The sequence below is a fragment of the Bombus pascuorum genome, chromosome 4 (genome assembly GCF_905332965.1).
Source record: "Bombus pascuorum chromosome 4, iyBomPasc1.1, whole genome shotgun sequence".
NCBI classification, from domain to species: Eukaryota; Metazoa; Arthropoda; class Insecta; order Hymenoptera; family Apidae; genus Bombus; species Bombus pascuorum.
Window position 1 is genome coordinate 437,314 of NC_083491.1, and position 14,935 is coordinate 452,248.

Here is a 14,935-nt window from a genome sequence, read left to right on the forward strand (position 1 = left end):
TTAGCGATTACATTATTCTCCATATTACTCGATGTATTCGTCGTTATGCTTGTAGTATCGCTAGTATAGCAAGCTAAATTACTACCTTTCTATAGAAGAATATATGTATTTTGTCATACGTTTTAGTACAACTCACTGTCTTTGGCACGTCTAACCCTTTCACCGCGACGATGTTACAACAGGGATAGCTCTCGGTACATACAATGGCGTTAGCACACCTGCGAGCCAAAGTCTCGAAACGATCAACGGACGAACGTGCCTAGCGCATCATCGCGGTCGTTGGTGACTTATGACAAAACTGATTTCTCACGTTGCCACCCACCGTCCGCCCGTGATTTTCGTTTCCCAAAAGCTGGTGGTAGCTTTCGCGAGAACCACATCGCTAACCAAAGACGTCGACATCGAAACGCGATCGTGGCTTTTCCGGCCAATTGTTTCTACCGGTCGCTTAACAACACGAGATGTTTACCGAACCGAGCCACGTCCACCTGTACCGTATCGAGCAATAATGCTGTTTGCGACACGATATCGACGCTATAGCGTATATCGTATACGTTTCTCAAAGAGGAATATGCGAGTGTCTAGCGTCGAAGGTTTCGACCATGATTTATTATACGATGAAGATGGAAATAATAGAATAATAGGTACCGAATACGTACAAGATTGCTCATCATCGTACGAACGAGACCAGAGTCGTGAAGCGTTTTCAAGCTTTTGACCGGTACTGTATCGGCTCGTTCGCTCGTACGGCCATTTCTCGATGTATTATTTCGCTCACACTACCAGAGAAAGAGAAAGAGAAAGAGAGTTAGTTGTGTATAGCGTTGGGTGATGGTAAGACTCGTTCGTAGAATGGAACGAAGCGACCGTGTGAATTTATCATCGATCGCGAATAGAAAGGGAAAAAGGAGCGACTTCGGTGAGGGGAAGCAGTGGATCGGGAACCTTTTAGTCCTGACTTCTGGCTACGGGGTCCCGTTCGATGATCCGAACCGACGCGACGTCTCTCAACGATTCGCTTTCGTTTCACGACGCTGCAGCTGCGCCGCGGCGGCACGGCACGCTCACGAAGCACAGGCATCGTCGTCGATCGCGAAACACTTTCACGGTGGCCTTTCGCGATTCCTTCTCGTGGGATCCTCGTGGGATCCTCGTGGGATCCTCGTGGCTTCGTCGGATCGAATCATCTCGAGCTCGAACAGATCCTTCTTTCGATCGCGAGACACAGATAGCGGCAGGTACGGCGTGGTGGGATTGCTCAAGTTGACGCACAAAATCCTTGACGCGCTTGAAATTGAAAGTGAAATTGTGTTTAGTAGCAAGGCGTACGATATTTCAATTACAGATCCTAGACAACGCTATTTCTTTTATACAGGGTGTTCCTACAATCGTTCCTGCTATGTATTTAGCGCGACATGTTTGCGATCTAGAATAATATTTATCGATTATTCTTTGTTTAAATTAAAGAATAAAATTGCGCGAAGAAATTTTAAACGATCAAACGTACACGCGTGTACACACAACGAAGTAAGTAACAAAAATATAGCGTAACCGAAATTTCTGAACCAATGGTATCAACCGATATATGGTATTTTCGGTAATTTATCGACTACCGTTATCTAGCCAAACGAAGATCGACGTATTCTCGAAATTGATTTCGGAGAAATCAGCTTCGATGGCGATTTGCGTGCTCTTTGGGCATTGGCTCGTGTTTCTTTTCGCGACCGATATCTCGCGAACTAGCTACACGATTGCGTTTCTTCTCGTCTTTTATCCGAGCGTTACGCGCATAATCGTATGACATAGGTACAACGACCCAGTTTGCTATCCTGTACGAGCTGAAACGCAAATTCTCAGACCGAGCGGATAGAACGCGTGTCTACGTTGCGATACTAGATGTGAGATTGCGAGAGACTCGCTCGTACGGACTGTCACGGTTCATCGGCCAACAATGTCCCGATAAAACGATCGAGGCTGCCCAACGATTAGATGTTTCGTTTAGTTTAAACGCTGCAACGATGATATCTCGCTGGTTTTTATTAAGAACGCGTCTGGCGTGTAACGTATAGTATCGCAGATTTAAATTTCGGTCAGTTTCGAACTTGAGCACGCTTTCGGTAAGAAAATCAGAAAAATATCCGAGTAGAGACTCGAAGCATAGCAAGTTGCAGTCGCTTAACTCCAATAACTGGCGAGACTCGGAACGTAAAAAAAGAGGAAAAGGTATAGCAGCGAGTAGGAAGAGATGGTTGCGTTAAAGCTGGTCAGCGTCGAAAGCGAGAGACGCGCAGTCGGACATCGAGAGGGAGAGTTTGATACGGGCAGAGCACGAGTTGCAGTTATACGAGGACGATAACATCTCCAGACGTTTCTGCCGAGCTCTCAGACGACACTCGAAAGCACGCTGCGTGCCGGCCACTGCTCGCGTCTCCTGCCTACTGAATATCTTCGGTTCTTCGTCACGCGTACGTCCTTGAAGAGGGCGAGTTGAGATGAACGCGGGACGAGTTATCCAAGGTCGCGTTTGCCAGCCACTCGAACGCGTTCTGGCCTTTTTCCATATCTTGCTCTCAGGTACGCGCGACAAAAGGGCTCGTGCGTGTTTGCGAAACACTCGGCCATTACCTCTTCCGGCGCCAACGTACCGTTCCGTCGCCTTCGATAAAATGTTTTCCACCGAGAATGCGTTACCTAGGTATGGATGCCACCTTGTCGCCACACGATCTCTGTCAAATACATAGCGCAGAAATTGTACGAAAACCGCGTACTTATAGTTTCGGATCTGTGACTTGATAATTTACGAAAGTATGCAAAATTGTACAACTGATTTGTCTCTACTATTTTTCGTATCTCTCTATATATGACTCGAAGAGAAGGAAACAAACTTGGATAAAAATATAGCAGATGAAATCGGGAGTATCTAATTCGAGATAACGTTTCTAGACTCGAACTCTCGTATGATCGTCGTTCGATGTTAATTTCCGGATGCCGTGACGTAGCTGCTGAAACGAAAGACAACGTCGAGTCAGACTCGGTGGTTAATTACCTTTATCGAGCGATTTTACTCGCTAAACACGCGTTACAGAACTTTGGCAGCTAAACGCATCGCGGAAGGAAATAGGCATGGCTGCTGGTGTTGTCCCATAAGGAGACGCAGGCTGCCTAATTAACCGTTTAACAGGGTTAAGTGTGGATAATTACTGGGTCCGGAAGTGCAATGTCCCAGCAATTGAACGCGCCACCGCACGAAATGCACAGTCAACAGTTTCGTATCGCGAACTGTTTCTATTGTATTTCCTTGAAAATTTCACCGATAACGTGCAATTTGTTTATTTTTATGCTTTACTCGCTCTCTCGTGCAAGATCATCTGGTTAGATGCTTATCGGATACGATTTTCTGGACATTGTTACAAAGAAGCAACATCGGTCGAGTTGTTTTACTTTAATTATTTTCTGCCGCTTGTAGAATAGCGTTTCATGCGATATAACGATATAACAATGCAACAAAGTACATATACCAGGATATCTGCATAATTAGATATTAGATATTTCAAGCAGTTAATTGTTGTAGTTTCACTAGGAATAGGATTAGGAAAGGCATTTCTCAAATTTACACATTTCTCGGTAAATTGCGCTGAATCGTAAATCTTTGCTTACTTTGTTTCTATTTATTTTATCTAGTTTGTTTTATGGCGTATGGTGATGATAAATTTTGTTAAAGTTGTGAAATAATATAATGGAATGTAGACTATTAAACTTCCTAAAGACTAGGTAAAGTGACTGTTTCGTGGCTTCTCAGAAACAGTTACGGTTCGTAGTAACTTGAATAACAAAAGGAAAACGAAAAAGCAAAACATCCTACCAGGATGTTCTTACCGTAATTTCCTGACGCTGCACTGGTTTCTTACCTGTCTCGGTTTCGCTTGAAAGTGACTTTACTTTTTCCATACTTCTAGATGCAGCAGCCTGCACACCGATCGAACGTCGAATTTTTTTAACGATACCGTTAATTCCATATTGTTACACGGCAGAATCCTATCTCGTATTGTTTTCTTTCAAATAGCAAGTCGAATCAACTGCGTTACAAATTTGGCGATTAAAATTCCCTTTCTTTTTCCTAAAAATTGCCATCTATGCGTGGTATTATTTCTGATCTTACGTGTCTAATTATTATCAAAATGTTGGTCGAAGCGTGGTAAAATAAAAATGATAGAACAAAGTAAAAAAAAGTTTCAAGCGAAACTGTCGACGTACAATCAATATTTATCAGCTCGTTTATCCACTAAATTTTGAATTTAATAGCTTCGCGATTGAATCGAGACATTTGGTTACGGGTACAGTAACTATAGGAATGAAATATTTTATTTTATCGTCGTAAACACACCTGTCGTATTGGCAAATTGCAAGCTGAACTTGTTCGAAGGAGAAATAAAAACAAATTACTGTAACGCTCGTAGAGCGAGAAATTTATACGCTCATGAGAAAAAGAGTGCTATGGGTTGTTGGTTGTTGTACCGTACCCGGAGATTCTTTACGTTTCGTCGCTTCGTTTAGTTTAATTAGAACGAATTAATGGACTGACCCAAAAGGTCTTACGCATTATGTAACCTAGACGGCGTGTTATTTAAAAAGAAGATAGAGAAAAGGAGAGCTATAGGGAACGCGATTCTAAAAATTGAAATATCGTTTGTAAGTCGACCGTAAATTTGATATAATTTTTTAAATAGAAACGATTACAGTGGATGTATACAGCTAACATCGACCGTCAAATCAGTATTATGTTCGCGATGCATGCGCTTTACCATTCATAAATACTTACTGATGCGTTTTATTAAGCGATTTCAACGCCTTCTCTTCATTCGGATCTTGATTTCCATTCAAACAACGAGCCGAGTAAAATATTCGTTAATTCTATGTGTTTTCCTATGTTCGGCCTTTGGATTTAACTCGGTAATTTATTCGGATATTAAGTAAACATTTGCTTAATATCTTAATAAATAACAGTTTACTCAATATCCGAAGTTATTGATTTAAAATATTATAATTCAACTTTTTTACCCATTTTAAATTCAAATTAAGTTTCCGTCTAGAGTAATATTTATCACAATATACGATGTAAGATTATCACGATTTATAATTAATTCCGCCTGTACTTATCGATTCACGCACGTATAGTTTATGACAAATTAACTTATTAACCCAACGGAAACATCAAGACACCAAACGCGTGATATTCTGTATAATATTTGATCCGTCGTAACTAATACCACGTTCCCAAGGAATTTCTTAGAAATCTCGACACGCAGTTATTACTTTTCCGTTTCTCTTCTCTTGTTGCAACGAAATTATAGTCACTATCAGTCGTAGCTCGTACAAAGAAAGAGAGAGTGGTAATAGACGTCGGGTTTAATATCGATATCGATAGAAGCAGGAAACAGTGGCGAAGCGGAAACGGTTGGGAACGTTACGGTTGTGCAACCGCACTTCGCCATGTCATTAACCTGCAGGAGACTTCTGTTTCGCGAAACGCGACTTTGCGATTGCGATCTCTGGTCAAGTGTACGAGGTCCAATCAGAAATTCACAACATTTTTATTTCTGTTTCCTCCTTACTCTTCGTTGGGCCTAAATGTCGCAAAAATACTGTCTATAGTTTGTGTTTCATATCCATACTCTACCATGCTCTATCAGATGGAAAAGAGGTTAAATTTTTTTTTTTTTTTTTTTTTTTTGCTGATTTACGTCTTGATAAAACGAACGAAGATGGAATTAATAATGGAATTTAATTTCGCTACCAAAGAATTATACACGAAACAACATTTTACCAAATATTTGAGAATCGACGATAGAAAAGCAAAGTTCAAGCGGGAGTTCTTTTCAGTTGGCAGTTTGCTTGACCGGAAGTTTAATCGGGCATTCGTAACGGAAAACCGTTCGTTCTGATTTCAGGCGGTGAAACTGGAGTCAGTGCATCCAGGAAGGACGAGATACCTGGTCGTAGTATCCTGCACTGGGAGGCAGGATGCGGAGGAGAGCTGCCTTCTTGGTATCGATTGTCACGCTAGGGCGACCGTTGGTCTTGTACTTCGGGTTCTGGCCGACACTGCCATTACTCTCGACGGCGACGGGTATGTTAGCTATTTTCGAATTTAACCGATCCCTGTATCTTTTGCTATCTTCCTGTCCGTTGCTTGCTACTTTATCGTCCAATCATCGCGATACATTCCTCCTACCTAGCTTTCGTTTAAACGAGTCACACACACACACACAAAGTTACACGATAAATTACAACGTGAAATTTAAATAAATTTATTCGATCAAAGTTAAAAATGACTAGTGTTTTTCGACGATATTTTAATCGCATCGATATTTAACAGACCGAAGTTTGAAAACGCATTACATATCGGCATGGTAGGAATACGTAAGACAACTAGACGATAGAAAACGAAGAAAATAAACTCTTGGGAATAAAATAAATGTGATAGTTGATTGACAGGCACGTCGATATGACGGAAAGAAATTGCTACTGAATGTTTTCAATTAGCTACAGAAGTAAGTACACGCGGTATATGATTTTATTCTGTTTTGTATGTGTATAGCCTGTTTTACACGGTTTTGTGTAGGTTTCCCTCATTCCCGATTCGTTGGAGGCACGGCGAAAGTACGGCGGATTTTACAGGTTATCAGATTTTTGCTCCAGCCGGCAGATAGTTCCGTACTTTCTCCTCCAACTCGATATTCCTCTATTCCGCGTCGAATAAAAACGCGACGTAGCCGCGCGCGGACAAATCGCTCGACGCCGCGCCGCGCCAGCTTAACCCGCAATTAAAAGCTTGCCTCGCCATGCGTAACAGAGATTTTCGATCTCGCTAAAATCTGCCAATAAGGTATCCGATCGGTGAGCCGACCACTTTCTAACCGGTCGTACTCCGCTCGTCTCACGCGTGTTCATGCATTTGTGTACGTGTCCGTTTATGCAGTATAGTACAAAAGTCTTAGGCCATGTGCGATAGCTATCTTGCAATGGCGAGGAAACCGATCATTTCTTTTAGAAAATATTTTCATCTGCCGTTATTCATAGTTATATACATCGTCTAAATCTTTAGAAGTTGGTAAACGTTATAGGAACCGCGTTCTTTCTATCACTAATTTTCGTCTCTGTCACGTAGTAACGATATCGGTTTGCCGTTTCAACTTTGGCAATTAAGTTAACACAATAACACGGACATACCGACGTACAGGTATTTTTTATTTACTCGTAAAAAGACAAAACGCGTCATTTTGTTAAACTATCGGAGACTTTTGCGTGGTACTGTATAGATACGTGTACGAGTGTCCGGTTCCTTTCGGCTCAGGCAATGAGTCATTAGCGTGGCATGCGGCCGTATGTGAACTCTCGGTAATTAGGCGAATAAACCGCGGCTCGAAACGGTACATCGGGCCGTGGATCGAGAAACGAACGCACCGCTCGAGCTACCGCGGAGCGGAAAGGTGAACGCGAAGGTCAGCACCGCTCTCTTTTGCACGAGACTCGTACGTACGTACGTCGGCTGTAGGGAAATGGAGCGCGTTACCGTAAGCCGTGTTAGAGCAGCAAGGTGCTTGACAGGTGAGCACCAAGGTCACGATGGAAGGTCGTGCTCCACGACCGCCAAGCCATTTTTGAGAGTTCGTTGGTTTCGTGATCTTGAAACTGCCAGGATGCTCTTGCCAAAAATCATAGCAAACACAACTACGTTCGAACGAATTCCAATTACACGAGATCATCTTTATATCGTTCCGACTTCGTATTTTCCACTCTCACTCTACTTAACTACTAACTAACAAACCGACGGGACATAACAAACCTTCGATTGCAAGAACACCCATCGCGATTAATAATTATAATTGTATAATTTTACTATTGCCATATATATATATATATATATATATATATATATATATATATATATATATATATATATATATATATATATGGTTATATACGTATGTAATTATATCCAGAATTATTAACTCGCTGGAAAACTGATCAAATAAAAGTAAATGTTCACGATCAAAGTGTATGGAGTTTGGAATTTGCCATCGTCGTAGCATGTTCATTCGGTGAAACAAAAGCCACTAACGATGACAAATTTCTTCTCGTTTGCTCCCTGTTTCTTTTGCTCGAGTGTGCTATATAGTCTGTTCGCCTACACAAGAACGAATCTAAACGGTTTGAGACAGTGAATCACGCGAGCAATTCGCGGCAAATTAGCGATAAAGAGGCGGCCGTTCGCCAGAAAAGGATCGAGAACGAAAAGAAAATGAGCACAAGTACTGGTCAGCTCGCGTTCCTGCGTCGTGGATCATTTTTGTATCATCTTTTTCTCTGTTCGTTCTTTCCTCCTTTTCCATAAACGCTCCGCCGTCGCCGCGGTCTTTTTCCTTCTTTCTTCCTTTAATTGCACGTGGATCGATAAATCCTTTTTCCATTAATTTCTAGTCGAGAAAACAGTAGCTGGACGAAGAATTTAAGCAATTATCTTGTATCGTGCGCGAAGTTTCAAAGGTAATCGTGAAAGATTTTTTTAAAAACGTCGATCGCAACAGATGATCGTACAAGTTAAGAAACGGCAAAAGCAACGTAAATGTCTCGTAAAAATATACAGCGTTGATGGCTACGTTTCAAAGTACTTGCCGAATAAGAAACAAAAAATTCGTAAGATTGAACAAGTACCGCTTGAAAAGATTATTGTTTAAAATTAAAAAATCATTGCTTACGATATTTTAACAAAATAATACTATAATATTAACAAAATTCGCTTAGGTTGAAATGTCACTTATCGTTGGTTGTCAAATATCCTTTAATATTGCATATTAGACGGCTGCATAGACTGACATTCCCTCGTTCGAAGCAATATGTCTTTCTATCGATACATTTTCGACCGATAATTTTTTTTACGATTGACATTCATCAAGTGGTGAAAGTGGTCAAAGTGGTTAAAACGAATTAAGAACGAATGTCCCGTCGAGCCGTAAAGTTAATTCGGTGTATCGTTCTTAACGACGTGCGTGGCCGTAATGACGAACCAGTACCGTTTCGTCGGGGAAAGCTGATCGCGGAATCGACATGGGTTTCCCGGAAACGTCGGTCGAGAACTTGTGCCTCTGGTCGGAATAAAGCGACGCGGCGGCGTGACGTTCACGTGGTCACCGATTTTGCACGAATCCCTCCGCTCTTTACATAATGCGTAATTAACGGTTATGTTGGATGTGTGTAACGCGTGTCGTAACGCGATGCAAGAGGGGAATTGCGTTACCGTTGTAATTTCGAGTTGAGAGTTTGCTCGGCCGCGTGACCACGATTACAATTTGGAAATCGAGTATTTTAAAGTTGCAATCGGAAGGAGTAGACGGTACAAGCGAGCGAAAAAGCGCGCGTTGTTATGTTTGGACAGCGAGAGGTGATCTTTTTGTGCGACGTATCGTGCTCGCTTTTAATCCGAAGACGAGTTAACCGATTTATCGCTCTATCTCGTAGCGTGTCGTCCGTTTCTCTGCGAGATAAAAGTCTAGTTTGTACGTAGTACGGGCATATCCGGAAAGCAACAACGCATTCTTAGTTGGTTGCATTGGTTCGTTTTTAGAAATAGATACGCGATATTCCCCGGAAATGGCACCAAGTTTAATACGAAAGTTATTTTTACGCGACAGAGATCCGTTCCGTTGTGCGCTGTTTAATACTCCGCGCTCGCTTCGATCTACGATACGTGACCTCGGAATTATATCTGACTCTTTGTTAATCTTTCATAATCATTGCGAGCCACGTAACGAGCAAATTGTACGCCGCTTTAGGATACTCATGCAGCAACCTACGGCTAACTTTAGAAGCCCTTTCACTCTAAAAACGCTCTTTGTCTGTGTTACCACTCCTTGAAAGTATTCGAACGTGTAATTTGGCTTCTATCGCGCTCTGAATGTTGTGATTTACCAAACTAGAGAACTCGTTTTTGCAGTGTACGATTTTATGAACGATCGTATATGAATCGAATTGGTTATGAATTATATTTTATAAAGCTAATAATTAGTGGCAATTAATAGCAGAGAGCTAACAATCGAAACCAAGGCTGCGTACAGTTACATTTCGCAGATTTAACGAATAAATTTATTAGTAGAAAGAAGGATACTATATATAATTGTGTAATTGCAAATTTTACATTTGAAATTCTAACGATATTTAATCCTGTAGCGTAGAAAGATAATTGACGTCTGAATTTATTAAGATGCTAACCTTTCCACTTCTTTCTTTCTTTTTTCTTTTTTTCTCTTTTTTTCTTTTTTTTTTTTTTTTTTTTTTAACGATATTACGAATTTTCTTGTCTTAATAGTTTTCGTTCTATTGCGAGATATTTTTATCCTATCGTACTATGAACAGAATACATTTTATTCTCGATAGGCTTTACCGCAACGCGAGCGATAACTTTTGACTCTTACGTTTCTGGACGATACCTGAATCATATAAAAACGATTCCTAGCATCCTGCTTCAGTAAGTGGAACGTCCCTGAAAGGTTCGAACGAAGTCCTACGAAACGTAGTAACTATTGCGTACCATATAACGAAAAAATGTCCCGATTTTTTTTTTTCGCCTAATAAAGAGGAGTAATACATCTTCGTCGACAATTTTACAGGACTAAACAGGATTAAACATAGGACTCGGAAGATTTTCTTATCTTTTATCAATTTTGCCCAATGTTTCTTACTTTACAAGTGCATCCGCAATTTTCAGAAACGCGTACAGTGTAGGAAAACCGTGTTTCCAAAGCACGAGGGTTACCTGTAACCAACCGAGCTTGCTCGAAAATAGCCAACGAGTTTCGTAGAACGGAGAAGTTGGCCCGCTTCGGCTGGCAATAAAATAGCTCGTCGATACGATCGGCTGACCATCCTGTATAAGGTTAATGGTGTGACCCTCGATGCTTCCCGAAGGCACGCGTTCTGATTCTTTTTCTCTTTTTCCGTTGCAGAGGCTTCAGCGTCAGCGTCTGTGGTTCGCAGCACATCTTCAAGCCAGTATCGGTACAGGCGATGTGGTGAGTCGAGTTTTTCGATATTTTACAGCTCATGCTCCGTGATTACAAAAACGTGGCCTTGAACCGTTTTTTTTTTTTAAATAGCGAAATAATGAAACGATTGCTTCGTCTTTCAGTTGCACGATCGTTATTATTATTAGCAGTTATATCTTACCACGTTGGCAATAGCCGTTTCGTCGTGGTTACGAATAGCTTCGCGAATTTCTCATTGAAATCGTAAGAACGTTTAATTCGATCGAAAAGTTGCACGCGTCGTTTCGAAAATAAACGATTCGGTTGAAGAGGAATGGTCTCATCGCGGTATACCTAATAGCCGTGACTAATAAATAACCTCGTATAATTACAACGGGATGGTCCGAGACACGACACGACACCCACGGAAGACATATAGGGTCAGTCGATAGAACGTATGAAAGGGTTCGACCCACGTAGGAACGGGCTGCGATCGATGTTCTAAATGAAACTAATAATAAGCGCAGTCCTGTTGCACATGCAGACGTGTCTTTCGCTTTTTTTTCTTGCCAAGAAACCCATTCGTATTAACACGATTCGCATTCAAAAAGAGAGTAAACGTTTTCATGGAACTGTAAATTAAGCTGCGAGAGCTGAGAAAATTGTTTGATTATTCCGACGAATATCCTATTTTTGTCAATCGGATCTTTGTTTGTTTGCGCTTTATATCTCATCGTAATTTTAGTCAATCGCTGTATAACTACAGGCTACAACTGAGATTGTACGATCCATAATTATCACGCAAGCCATGGAACGTACGCTTTTGCTTTTTTAGTATTTTTCGATATTCCTACTGTATTCCTGCTGTATTCCTACTGTTCACTGTCGTACGAAGATAAACTTTTCCAAAGAAGCCTCGAATTTATATCATAGTATGTACATACAGAATAATAATTGTGCCGAACTGTTCATACTTTTATACTATAGCCTTGCATATTTGATTCAAGATCAAAGTTAAACTACAGAGTTACCACGAAGATTATACCGCCTAAATTAATCTCAGGCAATGGGTTACTAGAAATTTAGTAAAACAATTAAGATTCGATCGAAGTTGCTTTGGTGGTCTGGAAAAGAAATACCTTACAGACTTGGCAACTCGATTATGGATGCTTTTACAGCTAAACGGAAATGATAATGCCAGTTTGATAAAAATTCTATGCAAAATTACTCCAATGGTATTTCTAATGGTACAATCCATCATAGAAAAAAGAAAGCAGAGAAAATAGTGTAAAATGTTTGCGAAGCTTTATAATGGTTAAATGCCTATTGTTAGAATAGATCGCAGAATCTGGGCGAAGAAAAATCGTTTGTCAACGGAGACAGGAGGCTGGAAAAGAAGAATCGAAGCGCAACCGAGATGCTATCGACGCGGAAGAGGATCAAACTGAATGGAAAGAAAAATGAAGCGTGGGCCGTGGCTTAATTGGTCGGTATCGCAATTGTTTTATGCAGGACTGGACGAAGAGGAACTTTCTTACCTGCCCAACCTCTTCCGTTCGTGAATTTTTCAGCGCGGGTGAAAACACGCTTGCTCTGCCCACGTGAATTCTCTTCTTGCGATTGTTTCGCTATAAACAATGACCGGGAAAAATAAATTTTCAGGAAATGAAAGTTCGAGACGGAAAATTACCCATAATTCGATCATTTACCGACGAACGAATCTGTTTTATTTTACAATTTCCAAGCGATAGTCTTTGAGTTTTAAGCTACATCGTTATGCGACAGTAATAACAACAAAGTTAACGATATTAAAGTTCATACTGCAAACTTTAGAACGACGAATCGTTTTAAACGTAAAGGCTTTTAGTTTTCGCTGGTATAGAACGCGTTGATTTGAAAAATACGTTGGTTTCGTGTGGACACGATAAAGTGTCATCGACAAGTTGCAATAACCTTCGTGGCATCTATTGTCGGGAAACGGACGGTGTGAAGTTCGTCACGGCACCGGGAACTCCGTCGGTCTATCGTCGTTGATGTTGTCGTCGTCCTATTTTTGGAGAAGCCTCGTTGGACCCGACCATCATCGTGGTGGGGTTGCTCGCGACCATGGACCACCGGCCGCGCCATTTATGGGCGCGCTGCGTCGCGTGGTCACTTTGTACAATTCTACTTTGCAACCCCGAAATTGCTCGCGTTCTTGTCACCCCAATTACTACGGACATTACGCTCTGCTTCAACATTCGACTCTGTTTTATCGAGCGTAACGTTATTATTAGTAGTAGCAATTCGTTCGATCGAACGTTTTCGATAGAATTTTAACAACGAACTTATATTTATCAGTTTTTATTAGGATTAAAAAATGAAATAAACGAACGAGAAAATTGTTGAATTGTAACGAAAAAAGTACGTATCGGAGGGACATTGGATCGTAAAAGCAGTTTCATCCTGGGACAATAATTTCCACTCACTCATGAGGAAAGTTCTCTGCCGATGAGACACTTGCCTGACAAATTCTAGCACTTTCTCTCACGGGTCATGTTTCTCCGAGAAGTTCTTCGTCACACAGATTTAAAGAGTCAATATATTCAACGAGTTCTAGCAACAAGTCAATCTTGCTCGAACAGATAATCGAAAAACCATGCGATCAAACAAATTGACGATCGTTACATCGTCTGCATAAACAAGATAAACGAAAGTTAGCAAACCACTTAATCTCTGTTCGGTTATTTGCGGTGAGTTTTCATTGACGTATCGTGCATTTCAATTTTTAACTCATCAGTCGCAGTATATACCGCTGTTATAAATCAAATCTTTATCAGATTCGTAAACACACTGAAATATATGGATTGTGTGGAATACGATATAATTTGTCATGTTCAGAGCTATTTTTAAGAAAGGAACCACAAGCAATCGAAGAATAGATCGGTCGAAAGAAGATTTAATAACCCGGTTACCTGTCTACGTATATCGGTCGCATACGTCCTCCACTCCCATTCTGCGTTCTATCGAGTTATCGTAGTGAGCACGGTTTATGGTCGAAACGCCATAGTTCCATTCAAATTGATATTCAAATAACGGTAAGAGATATACCGTGATTTACCAAGGACATACCACGATCGATGACTTATCAAGCTGATTTGAAAAGCTAGCTTGGCTGACAGATAAAAACGGGCAACCGCCCGATAGGACGCATCGATCTCTTTTCAAGATGTTCTCATCGATTTTCTTTGGCATGGCGCTACGGCTTGACACAGAAATTACGAACGAGCTGCTAACCGGTCCACTAATAGGCAAAGAGTATTAATCAATGCGCATAGCACTGCGTAATCCTGTCGCTGAAGAGGAAAAGGCAGAATCGGGACTCGATGTTCTTTACGCCTAAAATTTTCATAAATTATATCATTAGATCGTTTCGTAAGAAGAAGACACGTTGAATCGAGAGGCGTGTTCAACATCAACGGGGGATAAATAATTATCGCACCTTGCGATGGTATTTACATAAGTAATTAACGATCGTGAAGGAGGAGGCTCGTCGAACTCGAAGGCGGGTGACTTATGGTTTTCTTAGCCCGTCTACTTTCACTGTACTATCGCTGCTGCACGTTGATTCACAATGCTGAATAGTATGTATCTGTGCGTTAGATAATCGATGAATAAACGAAGCGACAGCACAAAAAGAAAGTGTTGCTTCGTCGAGGAATTTCGAGCTTCGAATGTACCGCGAATCAAACGCGAGATTGTCGACGGAGAAAGAGACTTTTCGGAGCATGAAAATAGAGAAGGAAGAAGGAAAAGGTTGTTCAGATCGTTGTTGTTGTATACACGAATCCGATACTTGTTAGTATATTTTTCGATAGTTTTCGAAAGCACGTTTCAATAGAGGAAATATAACTTGAAATTACCAGATAATTCGA

At 41.0% G+C, this 14,935-nt stretch overlaps 1 protein-coding gene across 2 annotated transcripts in view; it reads left to right on the top strand.

The window, feature by feature from the left end:
* LOC132906206 (protein phosphatase Slingshot) overlaps window positions 1-14,935 on the top strand; it is a 76,972-nt gene that overhangs the window by 39,373 nt on the left and 22,664 nt on the right. For both annotated transcript variants that reach the window (XM_060958175.1, XM_060958174.1), the window contains 2 exons: window positions 5,949-6,127; window positions 11,004-11,069. In XM_060958175.1, coding sequence (XP_060814158.1) covers window positions 5,949-6,127; window positions 11,004-11,069 — 245 coding nt within the window. The remainder of the gene's footprint in view (window positions 1-5,948; window positions 6,128-11,003; window positions 11,070-14,935) is intronic.